Source organism: Chlorocebus sabaeus, chromosome 11 (assembly GCF_047675955.1).
Source record: "Chlorocebus sabaeus isolate Y175 chromosome 11, mChlSab1.0.hap1, whole genome shotgun sequence".
Lineage (NCBI taxonomy): Eukaryota > Metazoa > Chordata > Mammalia > Primates > Cercopithecidae > Chlorocebus > Chlorocebus sabaeus.
In genome coordinates this window covers 107,450,931-107,472,056 of record NC_132914.1, presented here as the reverse complement: position 1 = coordinate 107,472,056, position 21,126 = coordinate 107,450,931, and the positions used below count along the sequence as shown (strand labels likewise).

Below are 21,126 nucleotides of genomic sequence, written 5' to 3'. Positions count from 1 at the left end.
CTCAAAAAACAAAAGAATTGGCTGAAGGGAGACAAGGAATGCCATTCAGTACAATGACACTGACTTGAACTAGGTAACATCGGAAGTGAAGAGATGGCCCCAAGCAGAGCTGTCCACCAGAACTTCTGAAAGATGGCAGTGCTGTGGCCACTGTTCACGTGGCCGTCACATGTGATGGATAAACACTTTAAGTGAATATGGCTAGGGCACCTAAGGAAGTGTTTTTAGGTATTCTAAGTAGTTTTTTTTTTTTTTTTTTTTAAGTATTCTAAGTAGTTTTAGATAGCTAGTGGCTACTGATTATAGTCATGAGACCAGAAGAGATCATGGGAGTAACTATACACAGAAATGACTGAGGACTATGGGGCCTTCACCTCCTGGTGCTATGTGAAAGACCCAGCTAAGAAGACCTCGAATGAGAGGCCAGAGAGGGAGAGCAAGTGTGGGATCATGGAAGATAAGTGAAGAGGTGCTTCAAAGAGGGAGCGAGTGACAGCACCAACAAAATAGGTAAGATGAGGACTGAGAATTAACCTTTGGCTTTACACCATTACCTACAACTAAAGATACCCCTTCTCTTCCAGTTTTTATACTTTTCTTGCCTATTACACAGACCAGGAATGCCAGTATAATACTGAGTAGAAATGGTGAGAATTCTGTTGTGTTAGCATGGTCTCTGTATAAACACACCGTCAGCGTTGAAGACATGCTTTTACAGTCTTAGTTTGCTGTGATAGATGAGTTCCATCATATGCACCTACTGAGGTGATCTTACCATTTTTTTCCACCTTAATTTGGTTAATGTAGGGAGTTAATTACATTAATTTGCTCCCACTGACACACATTTAAAAAATCATCACAGAAATTCCCAAGAACATCAGCATCTAACCTAGGACGCTACGAGAGGACTGAAGCCTGCTGAACTGACTAGACGGGGATCAGGGCCCTGCAGCAATCCTGCTGGACTGCCAGCCACTGAACTGCCTCAGGCAGCAAAGGAATGGGTATGAGTGCTACGCTGGATTCTGTATCATCTCAATCACATGTGTGTTTAGTTTCAATTAAGCATTTGCACCAATGGCACTGGGATGACTAGAAGAACACACAATGCTTCTGAGGAAGGCGTGGACCTACCCAGGTGAGAGGTCTTGGGCTAGGAGTGGGGGAGGGAAATCACTTTCTTTCAGTACTATGCTGGCCAAGAACCACGGACCTAGTCAAACAAGCCATGGGGCCAAAACACTGGACCTGCTCTCTCTGCTTCTAAACTACACATGGGCTCCTGCTGTCTCAAGTGGGAAGGGAGGCAAAGAGCTTGTGTTTGGAACTCCTTAGTGAACGAGCAGCATGACAGCTGTTTCTGATCCCTTGGTGAAGGGATGTGAAAAAGATGGGACAACGGAGCTCTGGAGCAGGGAGACATGAGGATGACAGTGTTGCCCGTACTTGTGTGGTCACTGGCTAGTGAGCCAGTGCTGGTTCAGCCCTATGACATGACTTGTTTCCCATCACTGGGCAGAAGTAGTCAGAGGTCTAGAATCAAATGACTCAAACCCTCAATCTGTGAACTGAGTTTTCAGGCTGCCTCAGATTTTTAGTTATACCAACTAATAGATCACAGGCAGCGTGGCTCTGCCAGGATCCACCTACTTGCTTACTGGCAGAGTGAATGGTCTAAAATGGAGGCAAGGAGCCTGGACTGCTTCGGGTTCATGGAAGACACATGGGTAGAGGGAAGAAGCCAAAGGAGTGGTCCAAGGCCTTCATGGCTCTGAGATTGCTATTTGCGAATTGTGTATTAGTTTACTGAAAAGGAAATCTGTACTTCAGCTGAGACAGTCAATTCCAGTGTGAGTTTTGTTTTCTCAGGACAGTACAAAGGAGACAAAACGCTGCCTCACACTAACTGGAAGACCATGCCACACAGGTCATGGAAGGGCTCGGTGTCCCTACCTGCAGCTGGACAGGAAGCTCTAGAACTTTTCATCCTGAGATTCTGTGTGGTCACTAAAATGCTTGACATCTGAGGTTATGAAGAAAACAGGTATACTCCTCCCCCGCCCAACTCAGGCTGTACTACCCCCCAATGACACAATGCCTCCTCATTTACCGTTATTACTCAGGAAGGGATGAAACAGTTTATGACATACAAAAAGCATTAAACGTGGTGACAACTGATCATTTTGCTAAATGAGGCCTGCCTTTATACAGCTTTGTATGACAACTAGAAAAGGCTGAGTTTTACCTCTCCTCCCCCAGACCTGTTCCTTCAGGCCTGCAGGACCTCTCCCCTTCCCATCGCTCCTTATTCTACCTGGGAACCCTAAGTTACAACAATGTCCTATAAAGAGGCCGCAAGTACTGACTGGCAGCCCCATGGTGATGACAGACAGGTAGGTCTGACGCTAAAAAGAGGTATGTTCGGCAGAACCCAATTCCATGGGAATCCAAGCTCCACAGCTAGGAGACAGTGGGCACTGAGGATGAGGCTCTTTGTAGGCAAATGGTCTGGTGGACCTATTAGAGGACCATGTGGCTATGCAGACCCTGGACTGCAGACAGAGGGTATTCACTCTTAAGATAGTGTAGGAGGGCTCTTGCCCAACAAGCAATCAGCCTATCTGCCATATAAAAGGAGCAGCTGCTGCCGCCACACAGCCCAGGAATGATGTTTCCTGAGTGGTGGTATGTGGGGGCAAGAACCAGACATAGACTTTGGGAGCCTGACTTGTGTCCCTAAGCTCCTTCTGCTCCTCCTTGGCTGCTTTGAGGGCATTACACTCCTTCCTCCAATACATCCAGCTTCCACAGTTCCCATTCTTGAGCTGCTTCTGTAGCTTGCTGCTTCTCTCCCACCTGTCCCTGGCACCCACATGACTGACTGACCCACACAGACTTTGTGTATTGTAACATCTTATCCGCATATCGCTTCTCATCCAAGCAATCATCTACCACTTTGGCCAGGATAGGATAAAGGGAGTTACCCTTCAAGTTGAGCCACTTCAGGCCTTAGTTTTTTTTAGATGGGGTCTTGCTCTGCTGCCAACGCTGAAGTGCAGTGACACTGCAACCTAAACTCTTGGCCTCAAGTGACTCTCCCGCCTCAGCTTCCCAAAGTGTTGGGATTACAGGTGTGAGCCACTGCACCCGGCCCATTTCAAGTTCTTAAGCTGAGCCAAGTGACAGGCAGGGGAACCAGTCTTTCAAGGAGACCCAGGTGCTAGAGACTCAATGGATGGCCAGTGTCCACCAGCAGCCATTGCAAAGTGTTTCTACTGAGGTCTAAGCTCCCCAGGCTTGTGAGGCCACAGAAATCTAAGGGCAGTACTGCAGGAGTAGCAGCTCTTTGACAGGAACCTCACACTCAGGTCCAACTCACTGTGGAGACTCTCATCCTTGCTACTGGCCCTTGTCATAGTGATGCTGGTCGAATGAGCGCTGGCTCAAAGACTCTGACAGGCAGAAAGAAAAAGGCTCAGAGGCCACTCATTTGTTCAGTGTATAGTGGACAATGTCCGTGCCCTCTGCCACTGCCACCACCACCACCACATTGACCTTTGGTATTTGGTTATGCTGGTCTCATCAAATGATTTAAGAAATGTTTGATGCCCAGGCGCGGTGGCTCATGCTTGTAATCCCAGCAGTTTAGGAGGCCGAGGCGGGTGGATCACCTGAGGTCAGGAGTTCGAGACCAGCCTGGCTAGCATGGCGAAACCCCATTTCTACCAAAAATACAAAAAATTAGCCAGGCGTGGTGGCGTGTGCCTGTAATCCCAGCTACTAGGGAGGCTGAGGCAGGAGAATCGCTTGAACCTGAGCAGCGGAGGTTGCAGTGAGCCAAGCACTCCACGCCACGGCACTCCAACCTGGCGACAGAGAGAGACTCCATCTCAAAAGAAAAAACAAAAAAACAGTTTAACTGAACAGGAAAAGAAAGTGTGGTAGTGTCGTAGCTGTCAGGGGAAATAAGGTCAAAGGAAAGTTTTAAGATAGAAAAACACTATTATTTCCCCTATGCTGAAGAACATCTAGTAGAGATGGAAATCAATAATGCAGCAAAGATGTTGGGAGGAGGTGGCTTCTGCTAGGAGCAAGAACACTGTTCACAGCACTATGGGAGAAGGCAGCCCCTGTGGGCACAGATGGTCGCTCACGGAAATTAGCTATTCATTGCTTTTATTTTCTTGTCAAATACCCAGGAAGAGCATCTTACGTGAGAGGGAATATGGGGAAGGAAATATTGTAAGTTTGAGGAGATAAGGTATAATCAGTTTTCTAAGAGAGGACAGTGCAGACACTAAGTGTATATAGTACGACTGATAAGCAGCATGAACAATAAACCAGGCTCAAATACTTACTGAGTTGCAGGCATTTGCACGTTCTATTTTAGAAAGACCCTTCAATTCGGTATCAAATACATTCATCTTCTCTACTAGGCAAGTGAGAGCAGTCTCTGTAGCTTCTCCAACTTTTTCATATACACCCTTTGCCTATATTGGTTAAAGGCACAGAAAGTAGAAACAAGGGAGAAGTACATAGATAAATTTCTCTTTAATATTTTTTTCCACAAACGCACAATCTGCCCTCTATTACAACCTTTTTTTTTTTTTTGAGACGGAGTCTCACTCAATCACCCAGGCTGGAGTGCAGTGGCACGACCTCGGCTCACTGCAAGCTCCGCCTCCCGGGTTCACGCCATTCTCGAGCCTCAGCCTCCCAAGTAGCTGGGACTACAGGCGCCCGCCACCACGCCCGGCTAATTTTTTGTATTTTTAGTAGAGATGGGGTTTAACCGTGTTAGCCAGGATGGTCTTGATCTCCCGACCTTGTGATCCGCCCATCTCAGTCTCCCAAAGTGCTGGGATTACAGGCGTGAGCCACCGCGCCCGGCCCTATTACAACATTATTGTAAGGCCATTTTTATCCTTCTCTGGAACAGGTAACCCAGATAATTAAAAACATACTCAAAGTACAGGTATGCATGTGATCTTACTCTAATAAGTAGGTTTTTCATTTCCCTTAAACGTAAGATGACATCAATCACAGTATTTATTATTTCACCCAAACATAAGAAGCCACTGATCACACTATTAATTCAAAGAGCGCCTTCACATAATAATGTAATTCCATGTCACTGCTTATCATTCTGAAGAGTTCACATTCTGTCTCTGACAGGGACTGGCTTGCCTTTGAGACAGAAACATACCCTTTGCTTTCAGGACAGCATTTTCTATCCTGGGTTTTATTCATTTATAGTAAGTATGCTATCAACAGCTAAGAACATCACATATACTACAACTTTTAGTTAACTAACTGCAATGCTCAGTCACAGAGGATATGTGAAAGGCTCTCAGCTTTCTTTGGTGAGGTCATGCTGGCCCCGCCGTAAGGTCCTGAATGGAAAGGGGAAACAAAATCAGGCGCCCGTGACTTTCGAAAGGGAGGAAGGAAGGCTAGACTTTCATTCCACCCACCCCACCCCTGAACTAGGAACAGCCATTTCTTCTAATTTATGAAGAGACTTACCTCATTGTAATCCAAAGCAGAGTCATTACAAAGAGCACAAATTGTTGCTAATTCTACCAGCCCATCATACTGGTGACATTTCACTGGTTTATCATCTTTATGCCTGCCCAAAGAGAAAACACTCTTAGAGCAGGGTGTGGTTGCCGCTATTGATTCCCCCCCGCCCCCCAATTGTTTAATAATGAAAACAGAATTTGTGGGACAATATACTGGAAAAAATTCCAAAGAATCTGATGCCAGAGCCAATATTAGACAAAAACAAAAGAGAGAATGCATCTCTGATATCAGAAATCAATCAGTAAAAAGACCAGAAATTCTTAGTCAATTCAATTCTTCCACCACTGGCATCAGCGAATAACAAACACAGATCCCTCTTGAAAGTTTGGAGCCCAGAAGATGCAAAAAGATGACTGGATTATAACCCCTGTTTCGTCTTTCAAAGTTTCTGTTTTAAAAACATTTACTACTTTACTAATAAGTGTTGTCTTGAGCCACATTCAGAAAGCTGTCTTAACTTTGCAGACATGCTGCAAATCGACACAAATACTAAACTGCCACACGGGATCCTTTAAATGAGGAGGAGGGTTACTCACACTTCTCCAATAGGTGCATAAGTTGATCCAGTTATGGTAAATTCATTAAGGGAACAAGTATCACCTTCCACTCTGTCCAGAATGAACATCTGTAGGGTAGAGGTCATCACACTATTTAAAAAGGATTTTAAAGAAATACTACACAAATAAACTACCTTTGTTAGCTTAAGACAAAGGCAAACAACCTTTTTCATTTACAAAAACAACTTTAATAAAACTCACTGAGGCTCACTCAGCATCAGCACTACTGTCCCTTACTCTAACTAGCTTAATTATATTAGACTGCCTCACCCATCACACCCCCGACCAATCAAACAGTATGAAAAACAGCATCAATGAGGTGCTGAATGAATGAGCAGCAGTGGCACCAAAGACAAAACAACCCACACAAAACCCAAGTTATGAGGACTACTGGTCAGCAAAAAGGTCAGTTCCAGAGACAAGTTACTCTTCAGATTGCTCAGAACTCCAGATTTCAAATGGCTGGCTTTGAGAGTGGTATTAGGCAGTCCTGCCTTAGAGCTAAGCACAAAAGCTTGGGAAGAATAAACTCACATTTCAGAGCTGCATAAACATTTCCCGAGTAAAATAAGACAAACTGCTTCTCTGCTCCTTCCCACTTATTTTTATTGTGGCAATAGCTCATGTTCTATGAAGCTGCATAACTATATGTATACAGTAAGGAGCCCGCAGAGCTGAATGAACTGATGTTCCCTAGACAATACAGATGGAAGCATGCTTAGGAAAGGATTAATTTTATTTTTTAAAGTGACATAAGCTATTTTCTTAAAGATAATTTTTCCATTGCTTGATTTGCAATCACGAATTATAATTCAGAAGCCCAGTTTGGAAAAGTAAGATTTAGGCTTGTGTTTTCTTTGCAAATGAAAAGTTTTAAAACCTCCTCTAAAAAGAAAAAATTACAGAAAGTGATGTCAAAACTATAGTTTCTCATGCTTTCTCTGAAATATGAGCAATTAATAATCTGATCAAATCATTCTCTAAGAGGAATTTTAAAAATGTAAAACTCAAGTTAAAAAGGCCATGTTGAGCCGGGCGCGGTGGCTCACGCCTGTAATCTCAGCACTTTGGGAGGCCAAGGTGGGTGGATCACGAGGTCAGGAGCTCAAGATCAGCCTGGCAAAGATGGTGAAACCCCCTCTACTAAAAATACAACAAATTAGCCGGGCGTGGTGGTTACAGCTACTCGGGAGGTTGAGGCAGAGAAGTGCTTGAACCCGGGAGGCAGAGGGTGCAGTGAGCTGAGATTGCACCACTGCACTCCAGCCTGGGCGACAGAGTGAAACTCCTTACCACCACCACCACCACCACCACCAAAGCTATGTTGTGAACATCGTTTCAGAGCAATTTGTCTTGCATTCAATAAGGAAATTAATCTTTATTTTAAAATAACTCTTTTTTTGAGGCGGAGTTTCGCTCTGTCGCCTAGGCTGGAGTGCAATGGCATGACTTGGCTCACTGCAACCTCCACCTCCCAGGTTCAAGTGATTCTCCTGCCTCAGCCCCCCAATAGCTGAAATTATAGGCACCTGCGACCACGGCTAGCTAATTTTTGTAGTATTAGTGGAAACGAGGTTTCCCTGTTGGTCAGGCTGGTCTCGAACTCCTGACCTCAGGTGATCCGCCTGCCTCGGCCTCCCAAAGTGCTGAAATTACAAGTGTGAACCACCGTGCCCAGCCAAAAATGTGAAATTCTCTGAGTCTATACCAAAGCCCAAAATATTCTAAGACATTCAGAATTTGAATCTACATGAGCTAAATCTAAATGTACTTAGACATTTTTGACTGTGAGCAAGTCAACCATTTAGGATATGCAGGATGAAAATCTTCCTAAGTCAAGGGCAGTTATGCAATACCCACTGCAAGAAGCCTCCTGCAGAATACCAATTAGCACCAGCTTTCTGTTGTGAGGTAAAGCTTCACTCAGAACAGGCAAGCTTTTTCTTTATTAAAACATTTTAAGTCAAGTCATTCAAGGGAGAATAGAACAAAAAAATTTTTATAATGAACTGGGAAACAGACATTTTAAAAATTACAGTTTTATACATGGCTTACTTTCATGGACATAAAGACTATTCTGAGGAATTAACGCTTTCAGGCTGAGACACAAAATAGTAAATAAGAAAATTCCCTTTCTCTTCCTGAAACAACCAGTATGATAAACCTGACTTTTAGCCAATTCATCCAACCTTTTGGTTCCAAAAAGTAAGAACTTAAGTAGCTCAGTCAAACACCTTAATATCCTGGAGAAACCTAAGACAAACCTAGAAGCTTTTCACTTTGAAAGTTGGAACACCCCAGTTCTGTCAATTCTAAATGTGGGTTTAGACTCACAAGGAGCTTGCGGGGGAGGGAGAACCTGTATCTAAAAAATCATCGTGAACTTAAAATTGGCAAGATAAAAATTCACAGGGCTTCACTGATTATAAAACAATTTCCGATGTTAAAAATAATTATCTAAAACCTGACAATAAGGCTAAGATAACTACATCCTTTCAATATCATACAGAAGCATTATTTAACAAGCCCATTCTAAGAAAACATAACACTGTGCTATTAAATGCTCATATTATATGAGGTTCCCCTATAATTCAGCTGTATAATTATTGCATTTATTCAGTTGTTACTTTTCTAACAGCAGGTTTAAATCATTTATTTTATCAAAGGATGGTCAAAAAATATATGATGGCCAGGCGAGGGGACTCACGCCTATAATCCCAGCACTTTGGGAGGCCGAGGAGGTGGGTGGATCACTTGAGGTCGGGAATTCGAGACCACCCTGACCAACATGGAGAAACCCTATCTCTACAAAAATACAGAAACTTAGCCAGGCATGGGGGACACATGCCTGTAATCCCAGCTACTCGGGAGGCTGAAGCAGGAGAATTGTTTGAACACAGAAGGCGGAGGTTGTAGTGAGCTGAGATTGGGCCATCACACTACAGCCTGGGCAATAAGAGTGAAACTCTGTCTCAAGACAAAACAAAATGAAAACAAACTATATATATATGTATATATGATGAATACACACAATAAAGCAAGTTAAAAGCAATTTTAGTCAGCCCTCTGTATCTGTGGGTTCCACATCCACTGTCAACTAAAGAGCAGATAGAAAAATAACTGCGTCTATACTGAACATGTATAATTTTTTCTTGTCATTATTTCCTAAACAACACAGTTTAACTATTTACATATCATTCATAATATTACGTTAGGTATTGTAAGTAATCTGGAGATGATTTCAAGTATACAGGAGGATGAACAAGGTTATATGCAAGTACTGAAGCATTTCATTTCAGAGACTTGAGCATCTGCAGAGTTTGGAATCTGAGGGAGGTCCTGGAACCAATCTCCAGTGAATACTGAGAGACGACTGTATCTACTTCTTAGGAAAAAGCATGCTTCATTCAACATGTGATAGAAAAACCAACTAGGACTTCAGGTAGAGAGGTTAACTAGCAGCTTTCTCTAGAACTTGTCTGTTAACATACACCTAGAGACAGAGGATCAGGAAAATAACAAAGGAGGCTGAGTGTGGTGGCTCATGCTTGTAATCCCAGCTCTTTGGGAGGCCAAGGCAGGAGGATCACTTGAGCCCAGGAATTCAAGACCAGCCTGGTGACATAGTGAGAACCTACCTCTACAAAAAAAAAAAAAATAAAATAAATAGTGGGGCATGGTGTCATGCACTTGTGGTTGCAGCTACTTGCAAGGCTGGGGTGGGAGGACTTGAGCCTGGGAGGTTGAGGCTACAAGTGAGTCACAGCTGTGTGTCTTTTTTCTTTTCTTTGAGATGGAGTCTTGCTTGTCACCCAGGATTGAGTGCAGTGGCACGATCTTGGCTCACTGCAACCTCTGCTGCCCAGGTTCAAGCAATTCTCTTGCTTCAGCCTCCTGAGTAGCTGGGACTACAGGTGCATGCCACCACACCCAGCTAATTTTTGTCTTTTTTGTAGAGATGGGGTTTCACCATATTAGTCAGGTTGGTCTCAAACTCCTGACCTCAGGTGATCCATCTGCCTTGGCCTCTCAAAGTGCTGGAATTACAGGCGTGAGCCACCGCGCCCAGTCTTTTTTTTTAATTAAAGGAAAATATAATTTCTCTAATTCTCTTACATCTAATACAAGTACATCAGCCATATGCAGATGTCCTGTATTTCATGAAACAGTTTTAGGAATTAAAGATTAGATCCTCTCAAATATTAGAAATTAAGCTCAGGCTATACACACAGCCCACAGAAAGGTATGAAATTACAAATCAAAAGTTTTGATGGCATGAAGGCATACTGGTAGGATGAACAAAGAACCACCACAGGGAATATTCTAAACTACACCTCTTACCCTGCAGACTGACATCTGGTTTGTTGTAAGTGTACCAGTCTTGTCCGAGCAGATAACAGAAGTACAACCAAGGGTTTCCACAGACGGGAGGCTTCGAACAATAGCATTTTTCTTTGCCATTCTGCGAGTTCCAAGAGCCAGGCAGGTGGTGATGACTGCAGGCAGACCTTCAGGAATGGCTGCTACAGCCAGGGCCACTGCAATTTTAAAGTAGTAAATAGCACCTCTGATCCAGGACCCTCCATGAACTGGGTCATTGAAGTGACCGATATTTATGATCCAGACTGCAATGCAAATAAGGGAGATGACTTTGGAAAGCTGTTCCCCAAATTCATCTAGTTTTTGCTGAAGGGGTGTTCTCTCCTGTTCTGTTGCCACCATTTCATCCCGGATCTTGCCAATTTCAGTGTTAACTCCAGTTGCTACCACCACTCCCATAGCTTTCCCAGCAGCAATGTTTGTACCCTAGGACAGAAGTAGAGAACTGGTCACAAGATGAATACCACATCCCAACTTAAATACCGACACTGGATTTTGACTAGGGCACCCAGATTCTCAACACATTCTACTAGGCCTTCCACTGGCTACTGTTCAAGCAACCAGCCATACAACTGTGACAACAGGCAATGCTCCAGGTGGTACTTACTTATACCAGGCAGCTCTGTAATGACCCACCTAGATTTCTATTTGCAGACCATCTTCAAGCAGTGCTCTAACCCTTCTGTGTTCTCAATTTTTCAAGCTCGTATAGTTCAACTCTAAGCATTCTCCACCTCTGGCTCCAACAACTCAAGGCCCCTACTTTTCTCACTGTAATAGGAAAGGCAACTAGCCCCATGGGCTATCTTGAGAACCCCTAATCATGTGCCAGCATCCAAAAACCAATGAAATTAAGTGCGAGCAGCCGGGCGCGGTGGCTCAAGCCTGTAATCCCAGCACTTTGGGAGGCCGAGACGGGCGGATCACGAGGTCAGGAGATCGAGACCATCCTGGCTAACACGGTGAAACCCCGTCTCTACTAAAAAATACAAAAAACTAGCTGGGCGTGGTGGCGGTGCCTGTAGTCCCAGCTACTCGGGAGGCTGAGGCAGGAGAATGGCGTGAACCCGGGAGGCGGAGCTTGCAGTGAGCTGAGATCCGGCCACTGCACTCCACCCTGGGTGACAGAGCCAGACTCCGTCTCAAAAAAAAAAAAAAAAAAAAAAAAAGAAATTAAGTGCGAGCAGTCTCTCCTACGCCATTTTAATTTCTAGTGTTATAAGAGAAGGACATGGCTTCATTATTTTCAGGGTAACTCTATTTACTTACTATGGGTAGTAGTCAGGCTCTCATACAAACCCACAAATGTCCCCAACTTAAAATCATTACAGATTCCAAACCAAAAATCCATGCATTTCCTCACTCTTCAAAAAATTTTTCACATCAACAGAAAAACTGAAATAGTAAAATGAACATTCATATACTTTGCACTTAGACTCGCCAGTATTGTTTGCCACATTTGCTTTCTCTCTCTCTAAACACACATCTTCTTATCATGAACCACATACAAATAGCAGCTGTCATCTACATAATTTTGAAAATACCCTTTATTGGCTAAGGCTTTTCCAAACAAATCTACTTTTCAACTATGTTTGCAAGTAAGAGTTGGAAGATGTTTGAACTGGTCTTTTTTTTTTTTTTGGTCCCCCAAAACTTGCCAACTAAAAGACATCTAACTCACACATTATGTTACTGCCATATTCTGACAGCTAAGACTGACCATGAAAAGTGTGATTATCCTTTAGAATGATAGCCAGTGATGGCTGGCAGTGAAAAACGTAACATTTGTGGACCATGAGGCTTTAGAAATGTCTCTAATTAAAAACACATTTCATAAAGTACTTACAGAAAACAGCATGTTCTTTTTATCTTGGTTGACAGCTCGTGGGTCAGGGACGGGGTCAGTGTGTTTGATGACAGAGACAGACTCACCTAAGCGGGTTGTGAGACAGAAAAAACAGATCTCTGCGACCCACACCAAGAACCTAGAACTCTCATTCATGCCCACCCATTACCACTCTTGGGATAATGTCAGTGTGAGAAAAGGGGCAAAAGGCCAAATTCATCCAAAGGAGGTAAGCTGGGAAAATTTAGTAATGGAAATTAATACCAGACCAAAGGGTGTCAGGATAAAAATCAACACAATTCCAAAATAAAAAAGTGAATTTTCAAGTAGAATCCCCACTGATTACCTTTATTTTCTGGAGTAACTATTCAAATTAATTCATTTTTCGGTAATTATTTTATACTCTGATACTGTGACTATATTATTTACATATTTGTTGTATACTTTAATAAATACTTTAACATATATACTGATACTCCCCCCCCCCCCCCCCCCGAGACAGGGGTCTTGCTCTATCACTCAGGCTGGAATGCAATGGCACAATCACAACTCACTACAGGCTCAACTTCCCGGGCTCAAGCCATCTTCCCAACATGGCTTCCTGAATAGAAGGGCACCCAATACCATGCCAGGTTAATTGTTGTTTGGGATTTTTTTGGAGAGATGGGGTTTTACTCTGTTGCCCAGGGTGGTCTCCAACTCGTGGATTCAAACAATTTGCTGATCTTGGCCTCCCCAAAGTGCTGGAAGCACAGGTGTGGGCCACCACATCTGGCTATACTGAAGTAGCAATTAGCAAGTGTACTGGAAAGATCACACAGTAAATAAAGAACTACTTCTTTTTTTTTTTTTTTTGAGATAGAGTCTTGCTTTGTTGCCCAGGCTGGAGTCCAGTGGCACAATCTCGGCTTACTGAAACCTTTGCCTCCCGGGCAATTCTCCAGCCTCAGCCTCCTGAGTAGCTGGGATTACAGGCGTGTGCCACCATGCCCGGCTAATTTTTGTATTTTCAGTAGAGACGGGTTTTGCTATGTTGGCCAGGTTGGTCTCAAACTCCTAACCTCAGGTCATCTACCCACATCCGCCTCCCAAAGTGCTAGGATTACAGGCATGCGCTACCATGCCCGGCTGATTTCAATTTAAAAATCACGTCACAGATAAACAATTAGGGTCAATCTGAGTAAAATATGTCTCTAAATAAGTCACAGGTAGCAAACTTCACTCTCAATATTTGACCAAAAAAACTGATTCCACAAGTTAGCCAAAAACTACATTATGATTACTTAACGAAAGAAAATATTCGAGAACCTCTATGAAGTTCAAATTTTTTTTTTTAAACTTTTAAAGTTTTTTATTATAGGCTGGGTGTGATCACTTATGTCTGTAATCCCAGCACTTTGGGAGGTTGAGGCGGGCAGATCACTTCAGGTCAGGAGGTAAAGACCAGCCTGGCCAACAGGGCAAAACCCTATCTCTACTAAAAATACAATTAGCCAGGTGCGGTGGTGTGCGCCTATAATTCCAGCTACTAGGGAGGCTAAGGCATGAGAATTACTTGAACCCCGGAAGCAGAGGTTGCACTGAGCTGAGATCGCGCCACTGGGCGACAGAGTACAACTCTGTCTTAATTAAAAAAAAAAAAAAAAAAAAAAAAAGTTTTTCATTATAGAGACTATAACTGCTCTCTCAAATGCTTGGCCACAAGTGATACTACTGCCTCAGCGTCCCAAAGTCCTGAAATTACAAGCATGAGCCACCGTGCCCAGCCTAAAAAGTTTTTAAATGCCTGTAATCCCAGCACTTTGGGAGGCCAAGGCGGGCAGATCATAAGATCAGGAGTTCGAGACCAGCCTGACCAACACAGTGAAACCCTGTCTCTACTAAAAATACAAAAATTAGCTAGGCGTGGTGGCGCACGCCTGTAATCCCAGACACTCAGGTGGCTGAGGCAGGAGAATAGCTTGAATCCAGGAGGCAGAGACTGCAGTGAGCCGAGATCGCGACACTACACTGGGCAACAGAGCGAGACTCCGTCTCAAAAAAAAAGTTTTTAAATGGCAACTATGTCTTTAGGGCACACTATGAGAATTTCACAAATATAACCCAACCATTTCCCCAACATTTTATGGCTTAATTGGCCTCCAGTTTGTTGTTGCTAATGAGAGTTTTAATAAGTAAGCTATTTATAAAGAAACAATACCAAAAAAAAAATAGAGCCCAGGTTACTCACATCACTGTCTCCACGACATTAGTTGTTTTTCAAAACCGATAATCAGATAAATCTTGAGAGCCTTTAGACTTTATATTTACTATTTAATCCAAGTTAGCATTATATTTAAAGTTAATTCTTCTGATAAACTTACTTCCAGTTAATATGAACCCTCCACCCTAGATTGTACTTTTATCACACAAAAACGGGAAAATGTTTCAAACAATTGTGCAAACTCCAGGTAGTACAACTTTCATCTCTTATGGGGCTAACTTTTGTTAACTGTGTATCTGGATATTGTAAAGACGGACGCAACATTAGCACTCCTCCAATGAAAAAAATTACAGCACTGGAGTCTATTTTTCTTGCCTGGAAAAAGGATATCGAATAAGTAATTTGCTTTCCACAAAACAGAAAATTCAACCTTAAGATTATTACCAATGGTAATGAACAAATTACAACTTTTTTTTTTTTTTTTGGAGAGTCTTGCTCTGTTGCCCAGGCCAGAGTGCAGAGGCATAAGCGTGGCTCACTGTAGCCTTGACCCGGGCACAAGTGATCTTTTCACCCAGCCTCCTGACTAGCTGGGATTACAGGCCTGGCTAATTTTTGTATTTTTTGTAGATATGGGCTTTTGCCATGTTGCCCAGGCCGGTCTTTTAACTCCTGGGCTCAAGCCATCTGCCCGCTTCAGTCTCCCAAAGTGTTGGAATTACAAGCGTGAGCCACTGTGCCCAGCCATTTTATTTTGTTTTTAAATCATGCCTTTAAAACCATATTGGCAGCCAGGTGCAATGGTTCACACCTGAAATCCCAGGACTTTGGAAGGCTGAGGCAGGTGGATCACCTGAGGTCAGGAGTTCAAGACTAGCCTGACCAACAAGGTGAAACCCTGTCTCTACTAAAAATACAAAAATTAGCTGGGCATGGTGGCAGGAGCCTGTAGTTCCAGCTACTCAGGAGGCTGAGACTGGAGAACTTCCTGAATCTGAGAGGTGGAGGTTGCAGTGAGCTGCAATCACACCACTGCACTCCAGCCTGGGCAACGGAGCGAGACAAAATAAGTATCTTAGAGAGGATTAAGATGGGATACCATAAAGGGACAGTGAGGCAAGAGCCAACTCTATTGGCATGGGACATGAGAAGGTCTTCAGAAATTCAATGACCTAATACATCATATTTACCTGTGAGAATCGACTGGTCAACTCTTAGTGTGGTAGATTTGATGGAAGTTAACCTTATATCAGCAGGAACTTTGTCACCAACTAATTAGGAGAAAAAAAAAGGCAGCTGAAATGAGCAACTTTTACAACTATGTTATCTAAAGATGAATTTGTCTCCAAATCAATTTTTAAAGATAATAAATGATCTGCATATAATACAAATACATAAAATTCTGTTAAAGCAAGCAATGTGATCAATCTTTCTTGGGGTAATAAAAAGCTTTAGATGGATTCAAGATTTGAATTAGGAAGGAAGAGAATGAGGCTTAAGGAAACCTAACTACATACATTATTCTAACAAGTTTTGCTCTGTATCTTCAGACAGGCCTTTAAGCTTTCACTTTAAAGAATACTTTCCTAGTTAGCAATAAGAAGTAACATATTTTCTTAGGTTTACTACATATATACAAGGCACAGCAGAGAGAATAAAGTTGTGTATGCCATGATTCATTCCATCAAAAAGGCTAAATTATTGCGAACAGGAAGCAAATGGCCCCCTTTAAAAAGATACTCAACGAAACACATGGCAAATGCAAAATCAAACTATACACTAACACTTTTTTTTTTTTTTTTTAAAGACAGGGTCTTGCTCTGTCACCCAGGATGTAGAGATCAGTGGGGCAATCGCAGCTCACCGCACCCTTGACCTCCCACTTCAGCTTCCCAAGCAGAAGGACTACAGGTGCACATCGCCTGGGCAACAAAGCTACTCTCCATCTCAAAAAGCAATATAAAATAAAATGTTTATTTCCAAGTTAGTCTTAGCTCTTTTACTGTTTCAAACCCTTTGATATGCTCGTATAACACGTAATTAATCATACTAAAATGACAACTTCCAAAGGTATAAAGAAATACCTCTGGGAAGGTGTAGCAAACTAGTAACACTGGGCAGCTGGGGCATATATCCTTTGATACCTTTTGAAATATCAATTAATGGGAGGCTGAGGCAGGAGAATGGCGTGAACCCAGGAGGCAGAGCTTGCAGTGAGCTGAGATCGCACCACTGCACTCCAGCCTGGGCGACAGAGCGAGACTCCGTCTCATTAAAAAAAAAAAAAAAAAAAAGAAAAAAAAGAAAAAGAAAAAGGAATATCAATTAAATGAATAATAAACCTCTTGCATAACCTGAAGATCTTTAAGTCAACTGAGTCTTTTTTCCTAGGCCAACAAGTTCCTTTAATAGCTCTAAAAGGGCCCAAATCTCAGCCCCTTTCCTTGATGTGTATCAAGTGAAATGCCACAACATAACCCAAGTAACAGATAGAGCCATGCACCTTGAGAATAGTGCCCAGCCCTCTCCTGGTATTCAAATATTGCTGAATGAGTGCACAATCACATGAAGCAGCTGGACATAAAACAGCTGTCCACTAATCCCAACACTTTGGGAGGCTGAGGCGGGAGGATCACTTGAGGCCAGGAGTTCGAGACCAGCCTGGCCAACATGGCAAGAACCCATCTCTACTAAAAATATAAAAAATTAGCCGGGAGGAGTGGTGGTGTGCCTGTAGTCTCAGCTACTCAGACGGTTGCAGTGAGCCAAGTTCACACCACTGCATTCTAGCTTTGGAGACAGAGCGAGACTTTGTCTCAAAACAACAATAACAACAAAACAGCTGTCTATGATTTTCTGAAAGATAATTAATGTGGTTTTCTAAGTCTTATGCAAGGGCAGTACAAATTAGATAAGCAAATTCTCCCATACTTGCAGATGGCATTTTTAAGTCAAATCATTTTTCAGACTTACTCTCCATACTGAATTGCATGTTACCAGTCATATACAAAATGGCAAAATAACACTCCTGTCCAAGAAGTAAACATTGAACTTCTTATTTTTTATTTTCTTTTCAGAGACAGTCTTGCTCTGTCGCCCAGGCTGGAGTGCAGTGGCATGATCTTGGCTCACTGCAACCTCCACCTCCTGGGTTCAAGCAATTCCCTTGCCTCATCCTCCTGAGTAGCTGGGACTACAGGCGTGTGCCACCACACCTGGCCTAATTTTTGTATTTTCAGTAGAGACAGGGTTTTACTACGTTAGCCAGGCTGGTCTCAAACTCCTGACCTCAGGCAATCCACCCACCTTGGCCCCCCAAAGTGCTGAGATTACAGGTGTGAGCCACCACACCCGGCCAACTATTGAACTTCTTAAACCTTCAAATTAGTTCTGATTTTTCTCCACTTCGGAGCTTAAGTTCTGGGAGAATATGATTTATTTTTTAAATTTGAGTGCATAAAAACAACCCTATAGCCTAAGTAAGCAATGTGGTCACAAGGTGGCACAGAGTTTGTCAATATATAATCTCAAGAGGCAAAGATCACCCTTGCATTTGACTGCAGGGACACATAAGCTAAGGTGAAATTCCTGCTGGAAATGCTTATGCAATGAACAGCAATATTCAGACTGAATCAATGAGAACCTTTCATTTTAATATAATTCTGCTCTAACTACACTGAAGAGTACATCTAACAGATAATTTACGACAACAAAGTAACTATATTCTAAACTTTAGTGGTCTTTAACAGCTAACACGCCCTATACTGCACTACTTCTGCCTGTCATGATTAACCTGATCTTACATGCCCTCAAACATTTCAAAAAGAGGACAAGTGCAACGATGAATATTATGACCCTAAATGGAAAATTTATTTCGAAATGTTCATTCGGTGTCTGAGGATCTGATTTATGTCAATGTCATGATCCTATGGAGTAGTAGAAGACTTCTGTCCAATGTGAGATAGTGGTTGTCAATCTATAAACACTATTTTATTTCTGCACTGTAACTGATAAACACAGATTTAAACAATTCAATATATAAACCCTAGCTCATACTCTCATATACTTGACAAATTTTAAAAGACCAACAAATCTAATATTTAAATTGAGTACAACCTACAAGAGGATGCAAAAGCAATGTTTTGGCACGTATTTTGCTGTGTTTCAGTGGAAGCTCAGAGGATTTGAAATAAATAGAAAATGTATTTTTCAGGTAAGAAATACCAAGGTTAAATTTCCCGGATAACACTGCCAACATATTACAGGTTGAGTATCCCTTACCCAAAATGCTTGCAACCAGAATTTTAAAATTGAAATTTGGAGTGTTTGATTTATATTCTTACTATTGAACACCTCTAAACAAAAAGCCCAAAATCTGAAATGCTCCAATAAGCATTTCCCTTGAGCATTATATGTTGGTGCTCAAACAGTTTCTGATCTTTAAGCTTTTCAGATTAGGGATATCCAATCGTTATCTAACAATATAGTACATATATATTATTATATATATATTTAGTATTGGTCCTACCTAACACTAATAGTTACAACTACAGGACCAACAGGTAGTACAGGACTATAGGTCTTACCTATTGGTTGTATAGTATAAATATACAGTATGTGTAGTATATATTTATTATATACAGTAAGGCCTGACACGGTGGCTCAAGCCTGTAATCCCAGCACTTTGGGAGGCTGGGGCAGGTGGATCACGAAGTCAGGAGATCGAGACCATCCTGGCTAACAGTGTGAAACCACGTCTCTACTAAAAATACAAAAAAATTAGCGGGGCGTGGTGGCGGGCACCTGTAGTCCCAGCTACTTGGGAGGCTGAGGCAGGAGAATGGTGTGAATCCGGGAGGCGGAGCTTACATTGAGCTGAGATCGCACCACTGCACTTCAGCCTGGGTGACAGAGTGAGACTCCATCTCAAAATAAATAAATTATATTCAGTATTAATATATACTATATATTATGTATATGAAAAATTATATTTATACTGGCATTATAAGGAAACCAACATGTACTCTTTCCCTAAGGGTCTACTAAAATATATGAAAGGTGTTTCTTTGCTGTGCAGAAATTGTATTGATACACATTTAACTGTTGGCCAAATACTGAGGAACATCTTAAATGTCAAACGCTAGAGGAACAAATGCCAGAGGAACAAATGTCAAATGCCTGGGAAGCCCTTAAATACTGACCACAGCTGTTGTGAATGTTTCCATCTTACAACTTCCATTCTAATTAAGTGGCAATTAAATATTTAGAAACAACAAGAAGAGTTTTCTGGGGGTCTTTTACAGATTCTTTAAGAGTATGATTAAATGCATTTGGAGTGGGGTCTAGGAATCCACATTTTATTTTTCATTTTTCATTCTTACAGACAGGGTCTCACTCTGTCACCCAGGCTGGAGTGCACTGACATGATCACGGTGAACTGCAGCCTTGAACTCCTGGGCTCAAGTGATCTTCCCACCTCAGCCTCCCAAGTAGCTAGGACTACTGGTATGTGCCACTGCACCAGGCTAATTTTAAAATTAAGAATCCGTATTTTAAAAAAAGTTCTACAAATATACTAGAAAAATTAATACAACAGAAAAATGCAGTAACTAGGGTCATGGATCCTATGAACCACTTTTCTGTTGTGCTGTTTCTCATCTACCAGGCACACCAACTCGAAGCTAAAAAGCTTCAAAGCCTCCCAACACTTGGGAAATGTGCTACCTTAGAGTTTCTATGTTTAATTGGCTTCTATTAGAAACTGATCTTTGTAGAAAGATATTGAAGAAATGTAAATCCAAACCGGTTTTAAAAACCTGCCATAGACTGGGCGCGGTGGCTCACGCCTGTAATCCCAGCACTTTGGGAAGCTGAAACAGGCAGATCACCTGAGGTCAGGGGTTCGAGACCAGCTTGGCCAACATGGTGAAACCCTGTCTCTACTAAAAATACAAAAATTAGCCAGGCGTGGTGGGGGGTGCCTGCAAACCCAGCTACGTGGGAGGCTGAAGCAGGAGAATCGCTTGAGCCCCGAGGCGAAGGTTGCAGTGAGCCGAAGTTGCGCCACTGTACTCCAGCCTGGGTGGAGGACTCCATCTCAAAAACAAACCAACCAACCTGCCATATTCTAGTATTTTCTTAGCTAGAAGGACCATCACATCATCTTGACCAATCAATGTCCTCTTCATTTTATGCACAGGAACTCAGGCTAGGAAGTAAAAGGAGCTTTCTCTAAGGAAGCTCAATTAATGAAAACCTTTGTTTAACTTGCTGTGTGACTGTTATATTCCTTTTGTTGATATTAGAGTCAATTTAGGGTTGACTCTATTAGGAAAACAGGTTCTCTTAGAGTTAAAAGGTCCATGAAAGTAAAGGTCCACTGAATACTTTTAAAGTGAAGACACAACAATCTCCCTTTGTCTGGAGAGGCTTCTGTGAATTTCAGACAAAGGATTTTGTACATGAAGAGTAGGCAAGGCTGTTCCGATGATCACATCCTGTAACATTTCCCCAGTGAGGCATGTCAATGCCCTTAGGGCAAGTCGTAGTGGAAAATT

General features: G+C 42.4%; 1 protein-coding gene across 1 annotated transcript in view; it reads right to left on the bottom strand.

Moving 5' to 3' along the window:
- ATP2A2 (ATPase sarcoplasmic/endoplasmic reticulum Ca2+ transporting 2) overlaps positions 1–21,126 on the bottom strand; it is a 64,198-nt gene that overhangs the window by 8,878 nt on the left and 34,194 nt on the right. The window contains exons 6-11 of the mRNA XM_008004681.3: positions 15,760–15,840; positions 12,367–12,452; positions 10,482–10,946; positions 6,120–6,208; positions 5,527–5,629; positions 4,359–4,490 (exon numbers count right to left, since the gene is read on the bottom strand). Coding sequence (XP_008002872.1) covers positions 4,359–4,490; positions 5,527–5,629; positions 6,120–6,208; positions 10,482–10,946; positions 12,367–12,452; positions 15,760–15,840 — 956 coding nt within the window. The remainder of the gene's footprint in view (positions 1–4,358; positions 4,491–5,526; positions 5,630–6,119; positions 6,209–10,481; positions 10,947–12,366; positions 12,453–15,759; positions 15,841–21,126) is intronic.